This window comes from Trichechus manatus, unplaced genomic scaffold, assembly GCF_000243295.1.
Source record: "Trichechus manatus latirostris isolate Lorelei unplaced genomic scaffold, TriManLat1.0 scaffold00010, whole genome shotgun sequence".
Classification (NCBI taxonomy): Eukaryota; Metazoa; Chordata; class Mammalia; order Sirenia; family Trichechidae; genus Trichechus; species Trichechus manatus.
Window position 1 is genome coordinate 15,530,190 of NW_004443946.1, and position 19,089 is coordinate 15,549,278.

The 19,089-nt window shown below is 39.6% G+C and overlaps 1 protein-coding gene across 5 annotated transcripts in view; it reads right to left on the reverse strand.

The window, feature by feature from the left end:
• Positions 1-19,089, reverse strand: part of PPP2R5E (protein phosphatase 2 regulatory subunit B'epsilon) — a 166,277-nt gene that overhangs the window by 64,490 nt on the left and 82,698 nt on the right. For 3 of the 5 annotated variants that reach the window (XM_004370937.2, XM_012560046.2, XM_023726264.1), the window contains one exon: positions 11,983-12,179. In XM_004370937.2, the coding sequence (XP_004370994.1) occupies positions 11,983-12,179 (197 nt within the window). Of the gene's footprint in view, positions 1-11,982; positions 12,180-12,877; positions 13,520-14,119; positions 14,652-19,089 lie in introns of those variants that run through there. The other 2 variants (XM_023726265.1, XM_023726266.1) reach the window with 2 other exon arrangements.

The following is a 19,089-nucleotide window of genomic DNA, read 5'->3' on the forward strand; positions in this document are numbered from 1 at the left end:
GTGTGTGTGTGTGTGTGTGTGTGTGTGTGTGTGTGTGTCTGTCTGTCTGTCTGTCTGTCTGTCTGTCTGTCTGTCCGTCTCTGTGACATTTCAGAGCCCTGAGCTAGCTGGTGACCAATTAAAACAAAAACACACCTGAACTACATCTGACAAATTCTTTCCATAGATTAAAAGTACTCCTTATGAATTGAGTAAGATATACCACACAAAGGGAAAACAGAGAGACCTCCTTCATGGGCCTCTCTAGGGCATGGTGGCCTTGTCTTGGGAGGAGGCAGAAGGGTGGATTTAAGTTCCTCTGAAGGAAACTACAAGAGAGGGCTCTAGGTGCAGGAACTGACCACTGACCCTGTTAGCTTACAGTTTAAACACGCATTCCAAGAGTACTACCTTCTGATTATTTTTACCCCGAAAATAACTACTCTTATTTTCCAGAATAAGACATTAGACTCCCTACTGTGTTACTGAGGACAACACAAATGCAAAATTCAATCTTCCAGCATCTATACTTCAGTCTAAGCTTAATAAATTTTTCTAACTTTTCTAAGAAAAAAAGTTAAAAAATTCCCCAAAAGGAAGGGGTCTGCATTATCCCAGAGTGCCCTACCCTATTTTCATAAAGGACTTAACTACTTCAATAAAGGAAATTCCACAGTGTTTCAAAGAAGCCCATTAATTACCTATGTGCCCAGCCACTGCCTACATTTCTGAAAACTCAGGAAACAGCATATTCTCCAATACAGTTTGCTTATCTGCTTTATTAAAAAAATTAATTTGCTCTCCAACTTACCAAGTAGTTATTACCAGTCCTATTTTTATTCAGAAACATCCTCTCTTATATGCGTCACCCTCCTAGCAATGCTCCTCCTTGCCCAGTACTGACTCCCAGATGCAAGCTCTAGTCCTTCCGTTTCCCTTTCCACTGCCCTGCTGACCCTCACCTCCCTCTATTCATCAATGTAATTACATTTTTATTGTAGAAGTCCCTTATCTTATCCCCACTTTCCAAAGGCAACTTCCTTCTCACAAGTCACTAGATAGCATATTTCTTGTTTTCATCTACAGATCAAGTTTGGTTTTTAATATTGGTCAGCAGCCAACTGCCTCCTGGAAATGACCTGCTCATTGTTTTCTTGCCAAATTCTTGCCTCCAGCATTACTTACCATCTCTCAGAATTCCATGTTGAGGACACTCATTTTCCCAGCTTTTTCCAGGACTAATAATACACTACTGTGATATAATCAGCTTTCTCCTTAGAGAATCAACCAATAAATCTCTCTCTCATTTCTGTCTCTCCTCAGTAGAGACAGCCAAACTGTACAAACTAACACCAAGTGCTGGAATTATCCAAGACCCATATGGATATACCACAGGCAACATTTTCCAACCATTTTTCATCCATTTTCTTAATAGATTTTTCCAGAAGTATTGCTTACATCTCTAAACTACCCTTTCAGTTCCAAGATTAAATTAAAAGGTGGGAAAAAAATAGAAACCAAAACTTGAATGCAGTACTGTAACTTATCCTGCAAAATTCTGCTGCCAGCTAGTGGGGGGAAGGGGTAGGAAAAGAGGAGTATTCTCATTACAGTGAGATGATATTACTGGATATATCAGTGCTAGTAAGCCACAGCTGTCAAATAATTTTAAGTATATTGAAAACTCTGAACAATCTTTAAAGCAGTTAAGCCAGACAGACTACAGCACATAAATGAAGCAAATAGCAATCATTAGTAGCTCAGCTGCTTCTAAGTAAAAACCCTCTCCTTAGCACATTTAAATTAAAATGAAACACATCAAAAATCCCTGTCAGATTCCTTAAGAGACAATTTTTGCAGGAGAGAAATGGTAAATTATTAATATAGTAGGGACATGAATATGAAGTATATCAGGAAAACTTTTATTTATGTGATGTGAAGGCAGTATATACACCCATGTATATATGATTATATACTCATAGGTACACACAGATTTACAAGGAGGCCTTCCCCCGCTCCCAAAAAAATAGATGAAAATAAGATTTCCCTGGTAGAAGAAGAACTAGATGGTGCCCGGCTACCACAATGAGCACGCTGACAGGGAACACAACAGAGTCCCTGATGGAGCAGGAGAAAAGTGGGGTGCAGAACTCAAATTCTAGTAAAAAGACCAGATTTAATGGTTTGATTGAGACTGGAGGGACCCTGGAAGACAAGGCCGCCGGGCTCCCTGTTAGCCCAAAACTAAAACCATGCCTCAGGCCAGCTCTTCCGACAAAGATTAGACTGGACTATGGGACATAAAATGATACTTGTGAAGAGCGTGCTTCTTAGCTCAAGCAGATACATGAGACTAAATGGGCAGTTCCTGTCCAGAGGCGAGATGAGAAGGCAGAAAGGGATGAGAGCTGGTTGAAAGGAAGAGTGTGCTGTCACAGTATAGGGAGAGCAAGTAGCGTCACAAAACAATGTAGGTATAAATTTTTGTATGAGAGACCAACTTGAATTGTAAACTTTCACTTAAAGCACAATAAAAGAAAAAAAAGATTTCCCTGGTAGAATTACAGCTTAAAATCAACACATTCAGAGAAAAGATACAGAAAGTCACCTTAAAGAGACATAAATTTTTCATGCTAATAGACTACACTGTGACCACAAAATGTATTAATTCATCTAAAAAAGGTTAAGTCTATCAGAGGTGGCAGGTGAGCCATCCATGAGTATCGATAGCAATAATGACAATAGCTACTTTATGTACCTAGCACTGTGCTAAACAATTTTCACAATTTAATTTTCACAACAATGAGGTTATAGTGGGATAACAAGCTTTGAGTGTTGAGACTCACCCAAGAGCACAAAGTAAGTGACCAGACTAGGCCCAGGTCTGTCTGTCCATACCACTGACACGAGAAGGACAACAACAAGGAAAAGCAGGCTGTACACACCTAAGTACTTCCAAGGATTAGGGGGTGCATCATGGAGATGGTGGGATGTTCAAATCAGCTAACTAACTCCCCTTGCTCCAAATCTGGCTGACCGAGCAACTTAAGGATTCCTTGGCTGCCCATAACACTTGCCTGCAGGGAAAGAAGGCAGGGTTCAAACATACCCAGACAGCTATCCACTGAGCAGTGCTTTTCTCACTGTAAATTCCCATACTGGCCTATTGAATTTCTGTATCAGTCTTCTATGAGTCCAAACAATTTACTGACAGCCAAGCTGCAAAGGTGAGGTACCTCTAAGGTTGCAAAGGTAAGGCATCACTAAGCTAATACCATTAGATGAGGAGCACCTCTGGGCAAAAGGAGACCCTTCTCTGGAACTTCTAATGGTGGGATAGGAAAGACATGGGGGGAGCATATGAATTTAAGGGAGAGAATCATCTCAGGGACTGTATTTTGGATAGGACGGGGAGAGGTTTTTTTGTTTTTTGTTTTTAATTGAAGCTTACATTGCAAATTAGTCTCCCATACAAAAATTTATACATACATTGTTATCTGACCCTAATTGCTCTCCCTTTACTGTGACAGCACACTCCTCCTTTTCCACCCCTGATACCCCATGTCCATTCAACCAGCTCCTAACCCTCTCTGCCTTCCCATCTCACCTCCGGACAGAAGCTGCCCATTTAGTCTCTTGTATCTACATGAGCTAAGACGCACACTCCTCACGAGTATCACTTTATGTCCCACTGTCCAGCCCAATCACTGTCTGAAGAGTTGGCCTCGGAAATTGTTTTAGTTCTGGGCTGATAGAGAATCTGGGGGCCATGCTTTCCAGGGTTCCTCCAGTCTTAGTCAGACCATTAAGTCTGGTCTTCTTACTAGAATTTGAGTTCTGCAACCCACCTTTCTCCTGCTCCATCCGGGACTCTCTGTTGTGTTCCCTGTCAAGGCGGTCATTGGTGGTAGCCAGGTACCATCTAGTTCTTCTGGTCTCAGGCTGATGAAGTCTCTGGTTTATGTGGCCCTTTCCGTCTCCTGGACTAATACTTTCCTTGTGTCTTTGGTGTTCTTCATTCTCCTTTACTCCTGATGGTTGGGACCAATTGATGTTTCTTAGATGGCCGCTTGCAAGCTTTTAAGACCCCAGATACCACTCACCAAAGTAGGATGCAGAACATTTTCTTAATAAGCTTTGCTATGCCAATTGACCTAGATGTCGGGGATGGGGAGAGTTTTGAAATACACAGCCCTTCTCCTGAGCCCTTCCTCACCCCTCAATCACTATGCATTAGTACATACTGTGAGGGAGTGGTAGGGTAGGGAAGAAGTTTGAGAAGCACTGTTCTCAACTCAGGAATAACACAAAAGCAACACAAAGTTATTATATATGCTACTGGGGAGAAGAGAGTTGGGGGGCGCTCTTTCTTAAGTAAAAATGAACATTTAATACCAGAGTCTACCATTTGATCTGACCTTGTTAGCAGCAACAAAAGATAACATTGGAAGGCTTACTCAAAGGTCTTATTACCTATGTGGAAGAGCTCAAGGAAAAGACACAGTACAGGGGCAAGAAGCCAATCTCTGGGATTATGGTTCTCATTCTTATTGGAAAGAATGATCCCAGGGAAGTAGTATGGCAGAGCAGTTAAGAGTATGGACTTTGGAGCCTAGGTTCAAATCTCAGCTCTGCCAGTCACCCGTTAGGTGGCTTTGAGCAAGTTTCTTTCCCTCTTTGTACTTCCTTTACCACATCTATAAAATGATCGCTTTTATACTACCTACCTCATGAGGGTTGTTATGCAGACTGACATTATGCTGCTAATAATAGAAGGTATACCAGGTGCTGGCAATCATTCATTAGTACACACCTGTCATGGATTGAATTACGTCCCCCAAAAAAATGTGTGTATCAATTTGGCTGGGCCATGATCCCTAGTGTTGTGTGGTAGTCCTCCATTTTGTGATTGTAATTTTATGTTAAAGAGAATTAGGGTGGGATTGTAGCACCCTTACCCAGGTCACATCCCTGATCCAACGTAAAAGGAGTTTCCCTGGGGTGTGGCCTGCACCACCTTTTATCTCTCAAGAGATAAAAAGGAAAGGGAAGCGAGAAGAGAGGGGGGATCTCATACCATCAAGAAAGCAGTGCTGGGAGCACAGCGCGTCCTTTGGAGCCGGGGTCCCTGCATGGAGAAGCTCCTAGTCTTCGGGAAGACTGATGAGAAGGCCAAGAGACAGAGAAAGCCTTCCCCTGGAGCTGATGCCCTGAATTTGGACTTTTAGCCTACCTTACTGTGAGGAAATAAACTTCTCTTTGTTAAAGCCATCCACTTGTGGTATTTCTGTTATTGCAGCACTAGATGACTAAGACAACACCTTTGTGAAGAGTTCTAAGGAGTATATGACTGCAATTCTAAACTGTGCAACTATTACAACAACCTACCAAAACTAGCACAGATAAAACAGAAAATCTGAATAGTCATGCACGTATTGAAGAAACCGAATGTACTATTAAAAACCTTTCCACAGACAAAACTCTGGGTACAGATGGTTCCATTGGTGAAATCATTCTAACAGCTTCATTTTTCATCTTCAGTTACTGACTTAAATGGGAGGACCTGCTCTAACCTCCTCTTACCTTTTCCAGCAGAGCAGCATCTAGCAGAGCACTGCACAAATGGTAAAATCGATCTTAAACTATTGTGGAGTCAGATACACCTTTGAGAATCTAATAAAAAGCTACAGATCCTCTCCCACAAAAATACACAGAACACACAAAATTTTGCACTTAATATCAAGGGTTCAGTGATCCCATGAAACCAATCTATGGACCCCCTAAGATGCTAAATAAATACTGATAAATGAGCATTAACTGGAGTAGCACAGAGTGCCAGTTTTAAACAATAATTACGGAAAGGACCAAGTGCCTGCCCAGTTTCTCTACCCTCTTATAAATTACAAATGCTAACAATCTGATCCTAACCTTGAGCAGTGAACTCTTCCTGATCTCATCCTAAAAATGTCTTTTGGTAATCTTTATTATTATAACCTAAATTCTTTCCTAAGTACCAAGGAATTCTTCTATTGCTAACTTAATTCTTAGGCCCTATATTTTGGACTTACTGCATGCTCAAAAATTTTTCCCAATGACTTTAGTTCCTAAGTATCTCAGATATTCCATTATTTACATTTCCAATCTTGTAAACACCCCACTCTCAAATGGTGCTTTTGCTACTAACCCACCACCTATAGATCTTATCTCCTTTGAGTCTTAAGAGTCACTTTCAAAATAATTTCTAGCCAGGATGTATAGTTATCATATGCAGGGAAGATGAGAAATGGAAATTTCATATTTCCCCTGGTCGTTATCATTCCCAAGGCTACTTTTAGATAGCTATTTTATGAAAAGAGACTCTGTCTTTCAGCCAGTAGAGTATGTAGTGAAGTTAACAAAGCACTCCTAAGAATATGCATAGGCAGACTCAGACCTTTCCCTGCAACTTCAGAATTGTCTACAAAACCAGATTATTCTATTAGAAGGCTAACCAGAGTTGTCATTTCCAGTTAAATAATGTATAAAAGATAAAGCACTTAGATAACCAAGTGACGGGGTATAATTTTAGACTGGAGTTAAAAAAAAAAAAGAAAGCTATTGGGGCAAAAAAAAATATAAGGGTGTCAAGAGAAGATCTTAATAGACAAAAAGAAACTGTTCAACATATTTTACCTTAAAACTACATTAGCTTTAGAAAGTTATATATTCCACGATATGAAATATATAGATATTCAACCACAGGTTGGGGGTGGGCAGACTCTGAAATCAAGAAAAGCCAAGCTACAAAGACAAAATATGAAAATAATAGCAGCAAACAACCAGCACAACAAGGTTATATACTTCCTGCAGGAGAGAAGTGACAGGATTTTACTCTTGTGAAGACAGTACACCCAAGAGTCACAACTGTATATGTGATCATTATCAATAATCATCATCTCATCTTCCTCTTATTTTATCCACTGCTAAACTCACTAGTTTCCACCTGTACCATTGCATTGAAACACAATGATTCTCTTGTATTATCTGGGGTTCTATTATTGTTTTTTTTCTCCCCTGTCCTACTCCCATGCTGACAAGCACCAATCTCCAGCTTTCCACATCTAGGTCTCCCATAGAAACCCTGAAGTTCACACATTAAAAGTCAATTCCTCAGCTTCCTTCCAAAACCTGCTCTCCCACCTGCTGTATCTTTTTCAAGCAGGAGCACCACACACCACCTAATTCTCAAAGTTATCCTAGACGTCTTCTCTCTATCACTGCAATCACACAAAAATTAAGTAGCTTCCATTTCACCTCCTAAGTGAATCTCAGAACACCATTCTTTCCTCTCCCTTCTCTACTTCCATGCCTTGGCTTAGGCCTCCACAATTTCTCTGATCAATGCTCTCTCTACCTTCAGTGTCGGCCACCTCCATAGATGGCCCCTCTATCTGCCCCACTGCCATCGTAAAACAAATCTGACCATGTCACTCCCCTGCTTAAAACCTTGCAATAGTTATCATCCACTGTCTTTAAGTTTCTTTCAGGATTTGGTCCACAGCTAGATCTTCAATTGCCTCCATTCACCATCCCTATCCTCCAACACAAACACACTTAATGCTGTAATAATACAGCACTACTTCTATTTTCCTGAATATACCGTGTGGTTTGAAGATTCCTCCCTATCATATAATTCTCTTTTTTCATTTTAACACTATTTCGGACACTTGGAAAATACATATTCATCTTTTACAACCCTACTCAGCTTTTACTCATTCTTTAAAGCCTTCCTTGACCACCTCTACTCCCAATTAATCACCCCTTCTCTCTACTCCTTCCTTGCTTTGAACATACTTCTATTGGTACACATATGACATTAACTTGTTATTTGTGCACGTAAGAATCTTCCCTATCAGACTGTAAGCTCATCAACAGAGCAGGGCCCTGTCTTTTTTATCATCAAAATATAAGAGAGTGCCTCAAAGTCATTCAATAAACATTACTTGGAATTAATTAAAACAATTACCAAGGAGACTGCATCTCACATTTGACACATCCCCAAAAGAGATATTTTTGAAAAGAAAGATGTGCAAGTACAGAGTATAAAATAAACAGAGTTGAGGTAAATAAGAATTAACACAAGATTACTTAAACAGCCAAAAATTCTAAGAAATCTTTCAAATAGATACATGGCAACGGAACCAAAAAGAAAACATTAGCATAGTGTGGTAAAAATACTGTCTGAAGGACAGAAGCCTGACACTTGAGATGATGCAAAGCAGAATGTACCAACGCCTAATGAACTAAAAGTCCTGATTCTCATTTTTCCATCAGATAAGAGCCCATGAGAAATGCATGTAACAAACGTTAGCAACCACTTGGACAATAGTTTGTAAACAATAAGAATGAGAGAATCTATTCTAAATTTCTGAGGCTGTGTTATTCACAACAGTTGGTATTTTTCAGAGTTGGAAGAATGTGAAAGAGTATCAACAACTCCCTCCATTTACAATAAGAGAAATTGAGGCTTATGGAAGAAATGAATTATCCAAGATCCCACCACTAGTTAAGTGGAAGATGAGAAATTAGTATAGTGGCTTCTCCATTCTCTGAGGCTTTTTCCACTCCCCAAGACTACTCTTCTGTAGGTTAACTTACAGGCTATATTGTTTCATTTGGTTTAGTTTGGTTTGGTTTACACATAAAGAGTTGTTTTTCTTTCTTAATCCTAGAAGTCTGTAGGTGGTATCCAGGCTTAATTGTTAGAAATGATTCCCACAACTCATTACTTTCATCTATCATTCTTTCCTTCCTCTAACAGGACTAGCAACTCTCAAAGTATATGTCCCATCAGGTTGGATCAAAGGCTTTTGGTAATAATGCTGCTACCATAACATGCCATCATAAGTCATCACTCATGCTGGTTTGTAAAAGCCAGCTATCATTTCACTGATAGTTCGTTAAAAGCATTATCATTTCCCTCAGTAATCCTAGGGAGGTGGTTCTGTTCTACAGCAACAAGAAAGAAGAGTAGATGGGGACAGTGACTAGTCAACAGGCAGGATCGTCCTGGAATTACAGAATCTGAGAACTACTGAGGTGGAGGAATACTAACACCTAGCTGATAGAACATTTTAGGTCCACAAATATGAATTGTGGGTTCTACCAATGATTATAAAAATCAAGAATCTAATAACAAAAATCATCAAAACATAACAACAGTATTGTTTATTTAATGCTTAATAGTATTATTTATAGAGTGTTTGCCATGGCTAGGGACTATTCTAAGAATTATACACACATCTTCACCAATCCTCACAAAATCCCCAAAAGGCAAGTGTGATACAGATAAGGAAAGTGAGAAAAAGCAATGCCAGAATTTTTACGTACAAGGAGCTTAGAGGTGGCAAAACAGAGGGAGAAAGAGGCACCAAGGGGGGAATTGTTTCCAACTCTTCCTACATAACAGAAGCACTATTTACCAGGCTGAATGTGTGCTTGAGGTGGTTAGAACCTTGATTTGCAAACCAAATACAATTTTACTTCAGTGGAATATTTACAGAGGGAGGTAGGAGGGGCTATGGCCACCCTTCCCCAGGTCTGACAGATGTCTTAGCATCATGACCAAGATGATGGAGCAAATAAGAGACCAGGGCTAACATTTGAACCCAGGTCCCTCTAATTGCAAAGTCCTTTCTCCTTCTACTGTATCACACTACATCCTTCTCTGTAAATTCCCCCAAACTATCTAAATACTATGTTAAATTAGTAGCTAACAATTTCACAAATGACCAGATTATGAAAAATGAATTATACCTCTAAGAACCCTAAACTACCATCTAGAAGTAAATTTCCTAATACCCTAGAATAGCATGTATTCTATAGAGTCAATACCTCCTACGGTAGGGCTCAAGTATATTTTAAAACACATATTCACACATAAATGATAGGAGTCTTTCTTGGGGAAAGAAGAGGAGCATGACAGAGAAGAGAAAATAAGTCTCCTTCAGGAGAAGCTGGTTTATAAGAATGAAACAGTTTTTGTATTATGCTAAATACTGGGCTTAAAAACTAAATATAGCCCAATGACATCAATAACTTAATCATAATTTGGGAGCGCACATTTTAAGAGGGAGCGCATTCACTCATTCAACAAATTCCAGTGCAGCAGCCTCATAGGTGCACTGGGCTAGGGGGCCACAGACATGTGCAGGACACAGTCCCTGCATTAAAAGTGCTTCAGTCTAGTTAGAAAAATCAGGTAAATGTGTGAAAGCATAAAAAGCAGCAAACGAGCACACTTCAAAACGCTGGGCTGCAAAGAAGCAGAGAAACTGAAGAAAGGAGAAAGCAGTGGAGCTATTCAAGGTGGTAGCACTTCATGCTATATTTTGAAGGGACAATGAGAATTAGAATTAGAGGCAGGGGGCAGGGAATACATGAAGATCCAGAAATGGGGGAGGGGTGGGGGTGGGGAACGACACTATCATGGACTATCCATGGAAGGATACAGAAGAAAGATGTAAACAGTAGATGCCTCTGGGGAAAGGACATAGTTGGCTAAGGACAGAGGTAGGCTGAAACCAAGGGACTATGCTGCTCTGCAGAGGCAGGTGAACTAGAGAAGATCCTAAGTATCAGGTTAAAAGGTTCAGATAGCATGCAAACTCTTGAGCAGGGTTTCTCAGCAGCAGCACTATTGACGTTTGTGGTTGGATAATTCTTTGTTGTGGAGGAGTTGTCCTGTGCACGTAGGAGGTATAGCAATATCCCTGTTCTACCCACTAGATGCCAGTAGCACCCCCTGTCCAAAATATTTTCCTACCAAAAAATGTCTCTAGACATTGCCAAATGTCCTCTGGGAGGCAAAATCATCCCTGGTTGAGAAACACTGCTCAAGAGCCACAATGTTAACAGTTAGCCTCAAATATTCTAGCACAGCATTCCTGTATATTAACAGCAAATGCAACATACATTCAGATATGGGTCTGAGGAACATACTAGATGATGTTTTGAAATGACCTTCATACATCTGTTAAAGCCTTTCAAGTTGTGGCAAATTTAGGTCTCTTCCCAAATCTGAATGATTTCTTTTTAACCATATTTACTCCATCATAGATTTCCTTTTCTGGATTTGTTGAGTACAACTGGTAACAGCAAAAAAAGAAAAGCTAGATATTTTCAGCAGTACACAGAGAGTGGGCCAGATCCCCCAGTGGGCTTCCCAATGATGCACTGACCCTTTTGGGCCGCTGTAGCATAATTTCATGAGTTTGTAGAACACACCTCCCAGAACAGCATGCGCTCCCTAGATCCAAGACCTTCTAGGATGCCAAGAAAGGCAACCCTCCCACAGAAATCTAACAGGGAGATTATACTATGGCTCAGCTTTTGAAAAAGTAATATAATTGCTGACTCAATAAAAACAAAATTACTTGGATTATGCTAATAATATTCCTTCTCGTAACTCCTAATGACCAAACAAAGTGCAAGACACTGTTCAAAAATCATAAGACATTGCCCCTGATTTCAGGCAGATTATAAAAAGGATTAGTTATAAAGCCAAGAGAGGCCTTAACTAGATTCTACAAATCACAAATTTTATTATACTTAGAGCTATTTCTAACATACCACAATGAACAGAGAGAGAGGGAAAAAAATAAAGTCACAACATCCAACAGGCTTGAATATTTTTCAAATACATATCTAAAACTTTTGTTAATTCTCCTTTGTCTTTTTCTTTTCCCAAAGCCAGAAATCCAATAACACCCTGGCAATCGTGGCTTCATATTTTGAAGTCATTGATTCCTTCAATACTGTTGCAGTTGAAAAGTTCTGGATTTCATTCTCATGAAATCATTCTCTTCAAATTCTAGTCCTGTGCCGACTACTTTTGCTTAGCTCTCAGAAGGTTGGCTCTCATTTGTGGAGGTGACCTCCAGTGACCTCACTCTGCAATAAATACACCTGTAAGTCGCTGTGGAAGGTGCTTATAAGTGTCCGCGGCGAAAAAAAGAAACTCACCATTCTAACTACTTCAGGGTAAGTCTGCTCTGTCAAACAGCCTCTGCTTATTGTAATGTAGTCCACCAGTTCATTAAGAGTGGAGCGCTTGTATTCTTTCATTTTAAGATCAGATAGCGTGTCCATGAAGTCAAAAATGACACAGCACTGCTGAAGTTTCTTTAGGAACAGTTCAGGCTGCTCTGAGGATGGAACGTCTAAGAAAAAAAAAGGAAATGGTGTAAGTCTGTCATCAATTTCTAGGTAACAGGAATTCTCTGTGAAAGTTACTTCAAAAGCAAGCTCAAAAAAATAAGAATTCACATGACATCAGTGTTCTTTTTAACAGTTACACATGGGGAGGAGGGGAGACCATATTCACTCCTTTAGAGACTTTTTCTTTGAAAACTACATTGTACCAACACAATTGACAGCATTTGCTATTTCACAACCAAAGATTAACCAAAATCCCAAGAGCCAATAGAGAGATGAAGCAAATTTTAACCAAAAATACCCCAATGTCAACACCCGTAAGTCCAAAAACACTGAAAAAGGTCAAACTTTCCATTATAAGGTGAAATCAGAAGTTTTCACTGTTGGTTTAAATTAGTTTACTAAAAAATTTAAAAGCAGGAATGTCAGTCTATACATTTTAATTTCAGGCCGACATCCTTGATATTTACAGCAACTATTTGTGTATATGTGCTTATGTTTTTTGTTTATGCTTTTGTTTTGTTTTGGCTTCATCTCAATGATGTTTCTCTGTCAAAAAAAAACTTGCAAAATCAACAAAATGAAGCAATATCAACTATCTCAAAAAGAGCACATTGGTAATGGGAAAATAAGAGCAAACTCCACTTAAATCTACACTCTTTTGACCCATCTTCTTCCCTTAGAATAGGAGAAAACTACTGACATCTTTATTAATATGTTCTCAGAATAGGCATCTGTTCTTTTCCCACAAACAGGAGGTCAGACATTTGGCTTGGTATTATTTCTAAAAAAAAAAAAATGTAGAAATTTCAGGTTAGTTGAAATTCCCCAGCTAGAAAGGAAAGCTGATCTGAAGTTGGACTTGAAATATACCAACTAAGTTGCAGACAACTCATTTGTATCTTCTTTCCCCTATTTTATGCCCACCTCCTGCCTCCGAACTGCAGCTTCTGAGGAGAGGCAATAAAAATTATGACCAGGGTAGGCACTGCTGCCTTCATCCAAGACGATTAACTCATTAATCCTCAGAACACCCTTACAGGTAAGCAGGTGGCGTTATTATTTCTCCACTTCACAGAAAGAAAATAAGAGACAATCACTGAGGTCCCACAATGAATGAGTTATGAGCTGGGTACAATGCCCAGGTCTCTAACAACACTTCCACATACCCTGTGTACTACACGAAAAGGACTTTGCCAGCTGCCCAGAAAATGCTTTACAGCAGCCTCACAGCATGGGCCACTTGCTCGCTGGAGGTGAGTGCAACAGCTAACAGCATCCACCTTCCTACCACTAGCAGCCCCAGCAGAGGACTAAGGTCACACTCCCATTCACAGAATCCGCATGGGTCCTCTCCACAACCCCCTTCCCCTCCTCACATTCCACAATCCAAATGCCAGCCCAAGTACCCGGGACCTCATGGGTAATTTCCCCCAAATAATAACTACTGACAGCCACTTCAGGATAATCCTGACAATGGATAGGCTACCTGAAAACATAGGACTTTTCTACAAGATATAAACAAGAAGAAGTCAATATTTTTGAAGGTATATAGTATCATTGCTACTCTCAGCAAAAACAAGTTGTGAATTTAGAAATTATTCTTAGCCAGGTAACTTTCCCCCTCCCCTGCCATCCCCATGAGTCCCCAAAGGCCTAGTATATCTATCTTACAGTCAAAGACCTTGGAATTGTTTTACTTTAAGGCATGAAATATGTCTTATTCTATGCCCTTAGACTTAATCGGTTTCGAAACACCTAGCCTTAGGCTGAAGAACTAAATTTAGTCAGACCAAGCTTTCTCTTTAATTGCCCTAATTAAGGTACTGAATTTAAAAAAGAAAAGAAAAAAAAAAAAAAAGAACTGAATAGGCTACTTGTGAACATAACTGTATCTCCTCCACCAATGTCCAATTACATGTGCAGGACCATCATAGTTAATTACCGAAATCTTTTGAGTTCTACCTCATGGCCCATACATAGAAACTGAACGGGAGTTTTGACGCTGCAAAGGGAACAAAAAAAACTTATTAACATTAGTTAAAATCTTCAGAAGAATTTTTTTGATACACTAACTTTAATAAAGCCTAAAAACCAGACCACCTACATGGAGAGCTCCTTGAATCAGCACATATGAATTATGAAGGCATCTATAAATGATAGCTTCTCCTCCAAAATGCAAAACATCATTTAAGCAGTGACAATAACAATTAAACTTTGTGGTCACTGCAATAATACTCAAGAGATTCATATATTTGGATATTTTAAAAAATCAGGTAGTTAATATTTAGCTCTTTTCTTTTTAATGTTAAACAGCTGAAATTTATTCTTTCTTTATCCAAACTGATGTAATGTCACAGACAAATGTGAAGCAGACTGCCCACCTGCCCAATGGAATAATGACAACAGCTTACATTTACTGGGCACTATTGGGTATATTTGGAGTCCCTGGGTGGTACAAACAATTAGTGTGCTCAGCTGCTAACTAAAGATTGGAGGTTCAAGTCCACCCCGAGGCTCCCTGGAAGAAAGCCCTTGGCAATCTACTTCCCAAAAATCAGCCATTGAAAACTCTATGGAGCACAGCTCTACTCTGACACACATGGGGTTGCCATCAGTCGGAGGTGACTCAACAGCAAGTGGTTTTTATTAGGTATATTTATTGGATACTCTTCTAAGCACTTCACACATATCTCATTTAATCCTGACAACAAACCTATGCAGTAGGTGCTATTTCCCATGGTACACATGAGAAAACCAAGACACAGAGAGATTTAGTGACTTGCCCAGAGTCATTCAGCTAATAAGCAGTGGAGACTGGATAGAAACCCAGGCAGACTGGCTCCAGAACCTAGACTCTTCACCACAGTGCTACACTCAATCTCCGTGAAAGGTAAGAGTAATACATTCCAGAGAACAGGGTGTGTACAAACAGAGAAGAGGAAGAACACAGAAATAAACAAATTCATCTCCACCATGCCCTCATTCATAAAGTACGGAAATCTTTCTCTATCTTGCCTCCAGCCCATTCCCCAGAAATTAATACACAGAATACATAAAAACGAGCTTTATCATTTATTACAAATTCTTCTTAAATGACTCTGTTACTTACATAGGACTCAAGTAGTCACGACTGACTGAAAGAAAAAAAGAGGAAAAAGTTTTCCTCAAAGAGTCAGTCCCTTAAAGGAAAAATTAAAAAAAAAAAGTCATCTGCGACAAATGATGAGGTAACTAGCAATGATTCAAGCAAGGGGCCTTTCCTGCAATGTTTGGTACAGTACTGCCCTACCAGCCATGTTATCCCAACCTCTGTGCCCTCAACATCCTAGTCCCAGTGGGATGTGAAAAGGTAGGACGAGCCAGGATGAGAGATGAAACACTCTCTAAGGTTTCCACAATATAAGAAAAGTTTAGTGTCTATGAAGCCCATCCCAGAAGCAGATATAAACATTCTTTTTAAAGAAACACTTATAAAAAGGATCAGGTACTAGGCCATAAAGAAAATCTCATAAATGACAAAAAGAAGAAATCATACAGTCAGTACATTTTGACCACAAAGCAATAACACTACCTTTAACAACTCAAAGCTACCCACCTCCCAAAACCAAACCATGTGGAAATTTAAACACTTCTGAAGTCATTTAGATTGAAGAATACAACAAATACAGACATTTAGAAATAAAAATAAATGAGGAAAATTAAAGGTCATCTTCACATCCCAAATCAGACCAGGCAGTGAATGCTTCTGCCAGGCTATTTTCCTGGGCAGCCCAATGGAATCCTCTGGCCTGCAAAGGCCGTCCCTGCCCCCTAGGAGAGGGATGGCCATCTCCTAAAATCATAACCATAAATAATGAGGAATCAATAGGTGGTTATGCAACATCCCGAATGTCATCAGTACAACCACCCATCTAGCCAACGTTAGTATTTGTTTATTACAACTTGATAAGATCCCATACCACCAGATTCCACTGCACTAGAAGAATTCTTACAACTAAGCTGATTTCCAGAATGTTTCCGACCCAAGAAAAAAACCGTAAGTGATCAATCCACTCAGTAGTTATATTTCTCACTGTGCTGTCCTTCTCCTTCCTTTTGAGTATGTCATTTTCCCCATATGCCTTTTCTATCACTGTCTCACAGCATCCTCCTAACAATTTTCATCAGTAAGCTAAGGAAAATGACTACTCGCTAACTCCACCTCCAAAGTGTTCGTATCCAAATAATTTTGAAATTTACAAGTATGACCTGTAATGGAAAAGGATCACAGAATACAATAGTCAAGGGAGATTGTAAGTTCAGGTTAAGAGACAAACATTCTCCTTATGTCTAAAGAACAATCAACAGGATCTACTACACACATTTTGGCCACCCCCACCCCACCACCACCTACCGCCCACACACACACACAAAACTCCCTTTACCCTCATTATGATTTCAAGGGCTGGTTGTTTGATTGTTAACAATCTGCAGAAAGCTGTTCATTCCTTCCTTTTATTCCTCAATAGTTAACAGCTTCCCTTATTCTATCCTATCTAGTGTTTGGGGCACAGGATCATGGATCCCTTTTCTTAGGGCCTGTCTTAATTATCTAGTGCTGTTATAACAGAAATACCACAGGTGGATGGCTTTAACAAACAGAAATTTATCTCTCACAGTTTAGGAGGCTAGAAGTTCGAATTCAGCACCAGCTCCAGGGGAAGGCTTTCTCTCTCTGTCGGCTCTGGGGTTAGGTCCTTGTCATCAAACTCCCCCTGGTCTAGCAGCTTCTCACCACAGGCATCCTGGGTTCAAAGGACACACCCTGCTCCTGGCTCTTCTTGCTTGGTGGTAATGAGGTCCCTCTCCTCTCTTCTCTTTTATATCTCAAGAGATTGACTCAAAATAACAACCTAATCCTGTAGATTGTGTCCTGCCTCATTAACATAACTGCCTCTAATCTTGCCTCATTAACATCATAGAGGGTAGGATTAACAACACATAGATAATCACATCAGATCACAAAATGGAAGACAACCACATAATACTGGGAATCATCACCTACCCAAGTTGACACACATTTTTGAGGGACACAATTCAATCCATAATAGAGCCTGACTCAGTCAGAACTTTGCAAAGATAGCAAAAGAAAACCAAAAAAAACAAACCCATTGCCATCAAGTCGATTCTGGACTCATAGCAACCCAATAGCACAGAGTAAAACTGCCCCATAGGGTTTCCAAGGCTATAACTCTTTACAGAAGCAGACTGCCACATCTTTCTCCCACAGAGAGGCTGGTGGTTTCGAACTGCCAACCTCTCGGTTAACAGCTGAGTGCTTTAACCATTGCACCAGCAGGGAGCCTTAAGAAATAAAGTATGAGCCAGGTGTCTACTGGGTTCAGTCCTCTGGGACTCCAGTCAACTGAACTTGTTCAAATTCAGAATTCTAACTTTGCACTTATAAATAAAAAAAGGGCCTACATCATTATAGTTACTAGCCATAATATCACAGGAAGAAGACAGACTGGTTTTTAAAAAATGATGTGGGCTGGTAACTTATTTATACATAGATTGTTACAATGTATGTAGAAACATATGAATAAATATTTCTATAAAATGGTTAGATATTTGCACTGAAAGATCTGAAATAACTCCTATTAAATCAACAATGCTTTTCACCTGAAAATGTCTTAAGATATTGTTCACTTAGCCCTTTTACTTACATTTCTCTAACTCTCACAAAGAGTAAAGGTACCAGCACAGAATGAGCACATAAGTGTGGTCTTTGACCCTCTTCAGCACCACCCCTTAGAATTTTCCCATGAGGTGCTGCGTTCTATCTATGATTAGTAGTGGTGTAAATCTTCATCCATCCGTGTATGCTATCAGTCCCTCACAGACAAACTTCCAAAAATTTCAACAAAGTCAGTGAGAATTTTACTCACATAAAACACATTAGCCTATATTTACACAAAACTAGCAATAATATCTCATAGTACTAAGGTGATAAAAACCCGTTGCCGTCGAGTCGATTCTGACTCATAGCGACGCTATAGGACAGCATGGAACTGTCCCATAGGGTTTCCAAGGGGCAGCTGGTGGATTCAAACTGCCGACCTTTTATGAGCAGCCTGAGCTCTTAACCACTTCGCCATCAGGGCTCCAAGGTGATGCTTACTACTAAAATGGTAAGCAGATTTAACATTGTAGGATTGATGTGAGATCCACTAGCACATGTATGTGGTAAATGCCTAACTGCCTGTCTATGTGGCCTGTCTAATTCATTGCCACCAACTTGACTTTCTAAACACAAATAAAGGCATCATTCCCTTTTTGAAGCACATAATTCAGGACAACTAAAAATAATCCTATTATCAGTGGATCTATGCTTCCATTAGGAGTTGCTTTTGACACCCAATAAATCACAGATATAACCAACAACATTTCATCAAAACAAAGAGACAAATATAAATCTTTATAATAAATCAAATAGTAAAATTAGGCTTCATGTCCTATGAACTGAACCCAAGTATGGCATGTTGATTACACAAGATACTTGGATGTACATAAGCAAATAAGAAACTAATCCAAAATGAATGTGTTTCCTAAAATAAGTATTAAGTACTTGATTATTTCAATTACTTTATTACTGTTGTTCTCAACTTTGGCTACACATCAGAATGTGTGTGGTGGGGGCAGGAAGGAGGAGCGTGAGGCTACTTTTAAAAAATACCAGTGCCTGGATTCCATGCCCAGAGATTCTAATTTAATTGGTGTGAGTAGGGCCTGGGTATTTATAGTTTATAAAAGTGCCTCAGATGATTTCAACGTGTGGCAAGGGATGAAAACTGCTGTTTTAAAGCAAGAACTTTGAAATTCTTGTTTCAACCTTTCACCTTTGAAATTATTTTCTTTTTCTCTCCCTCACCC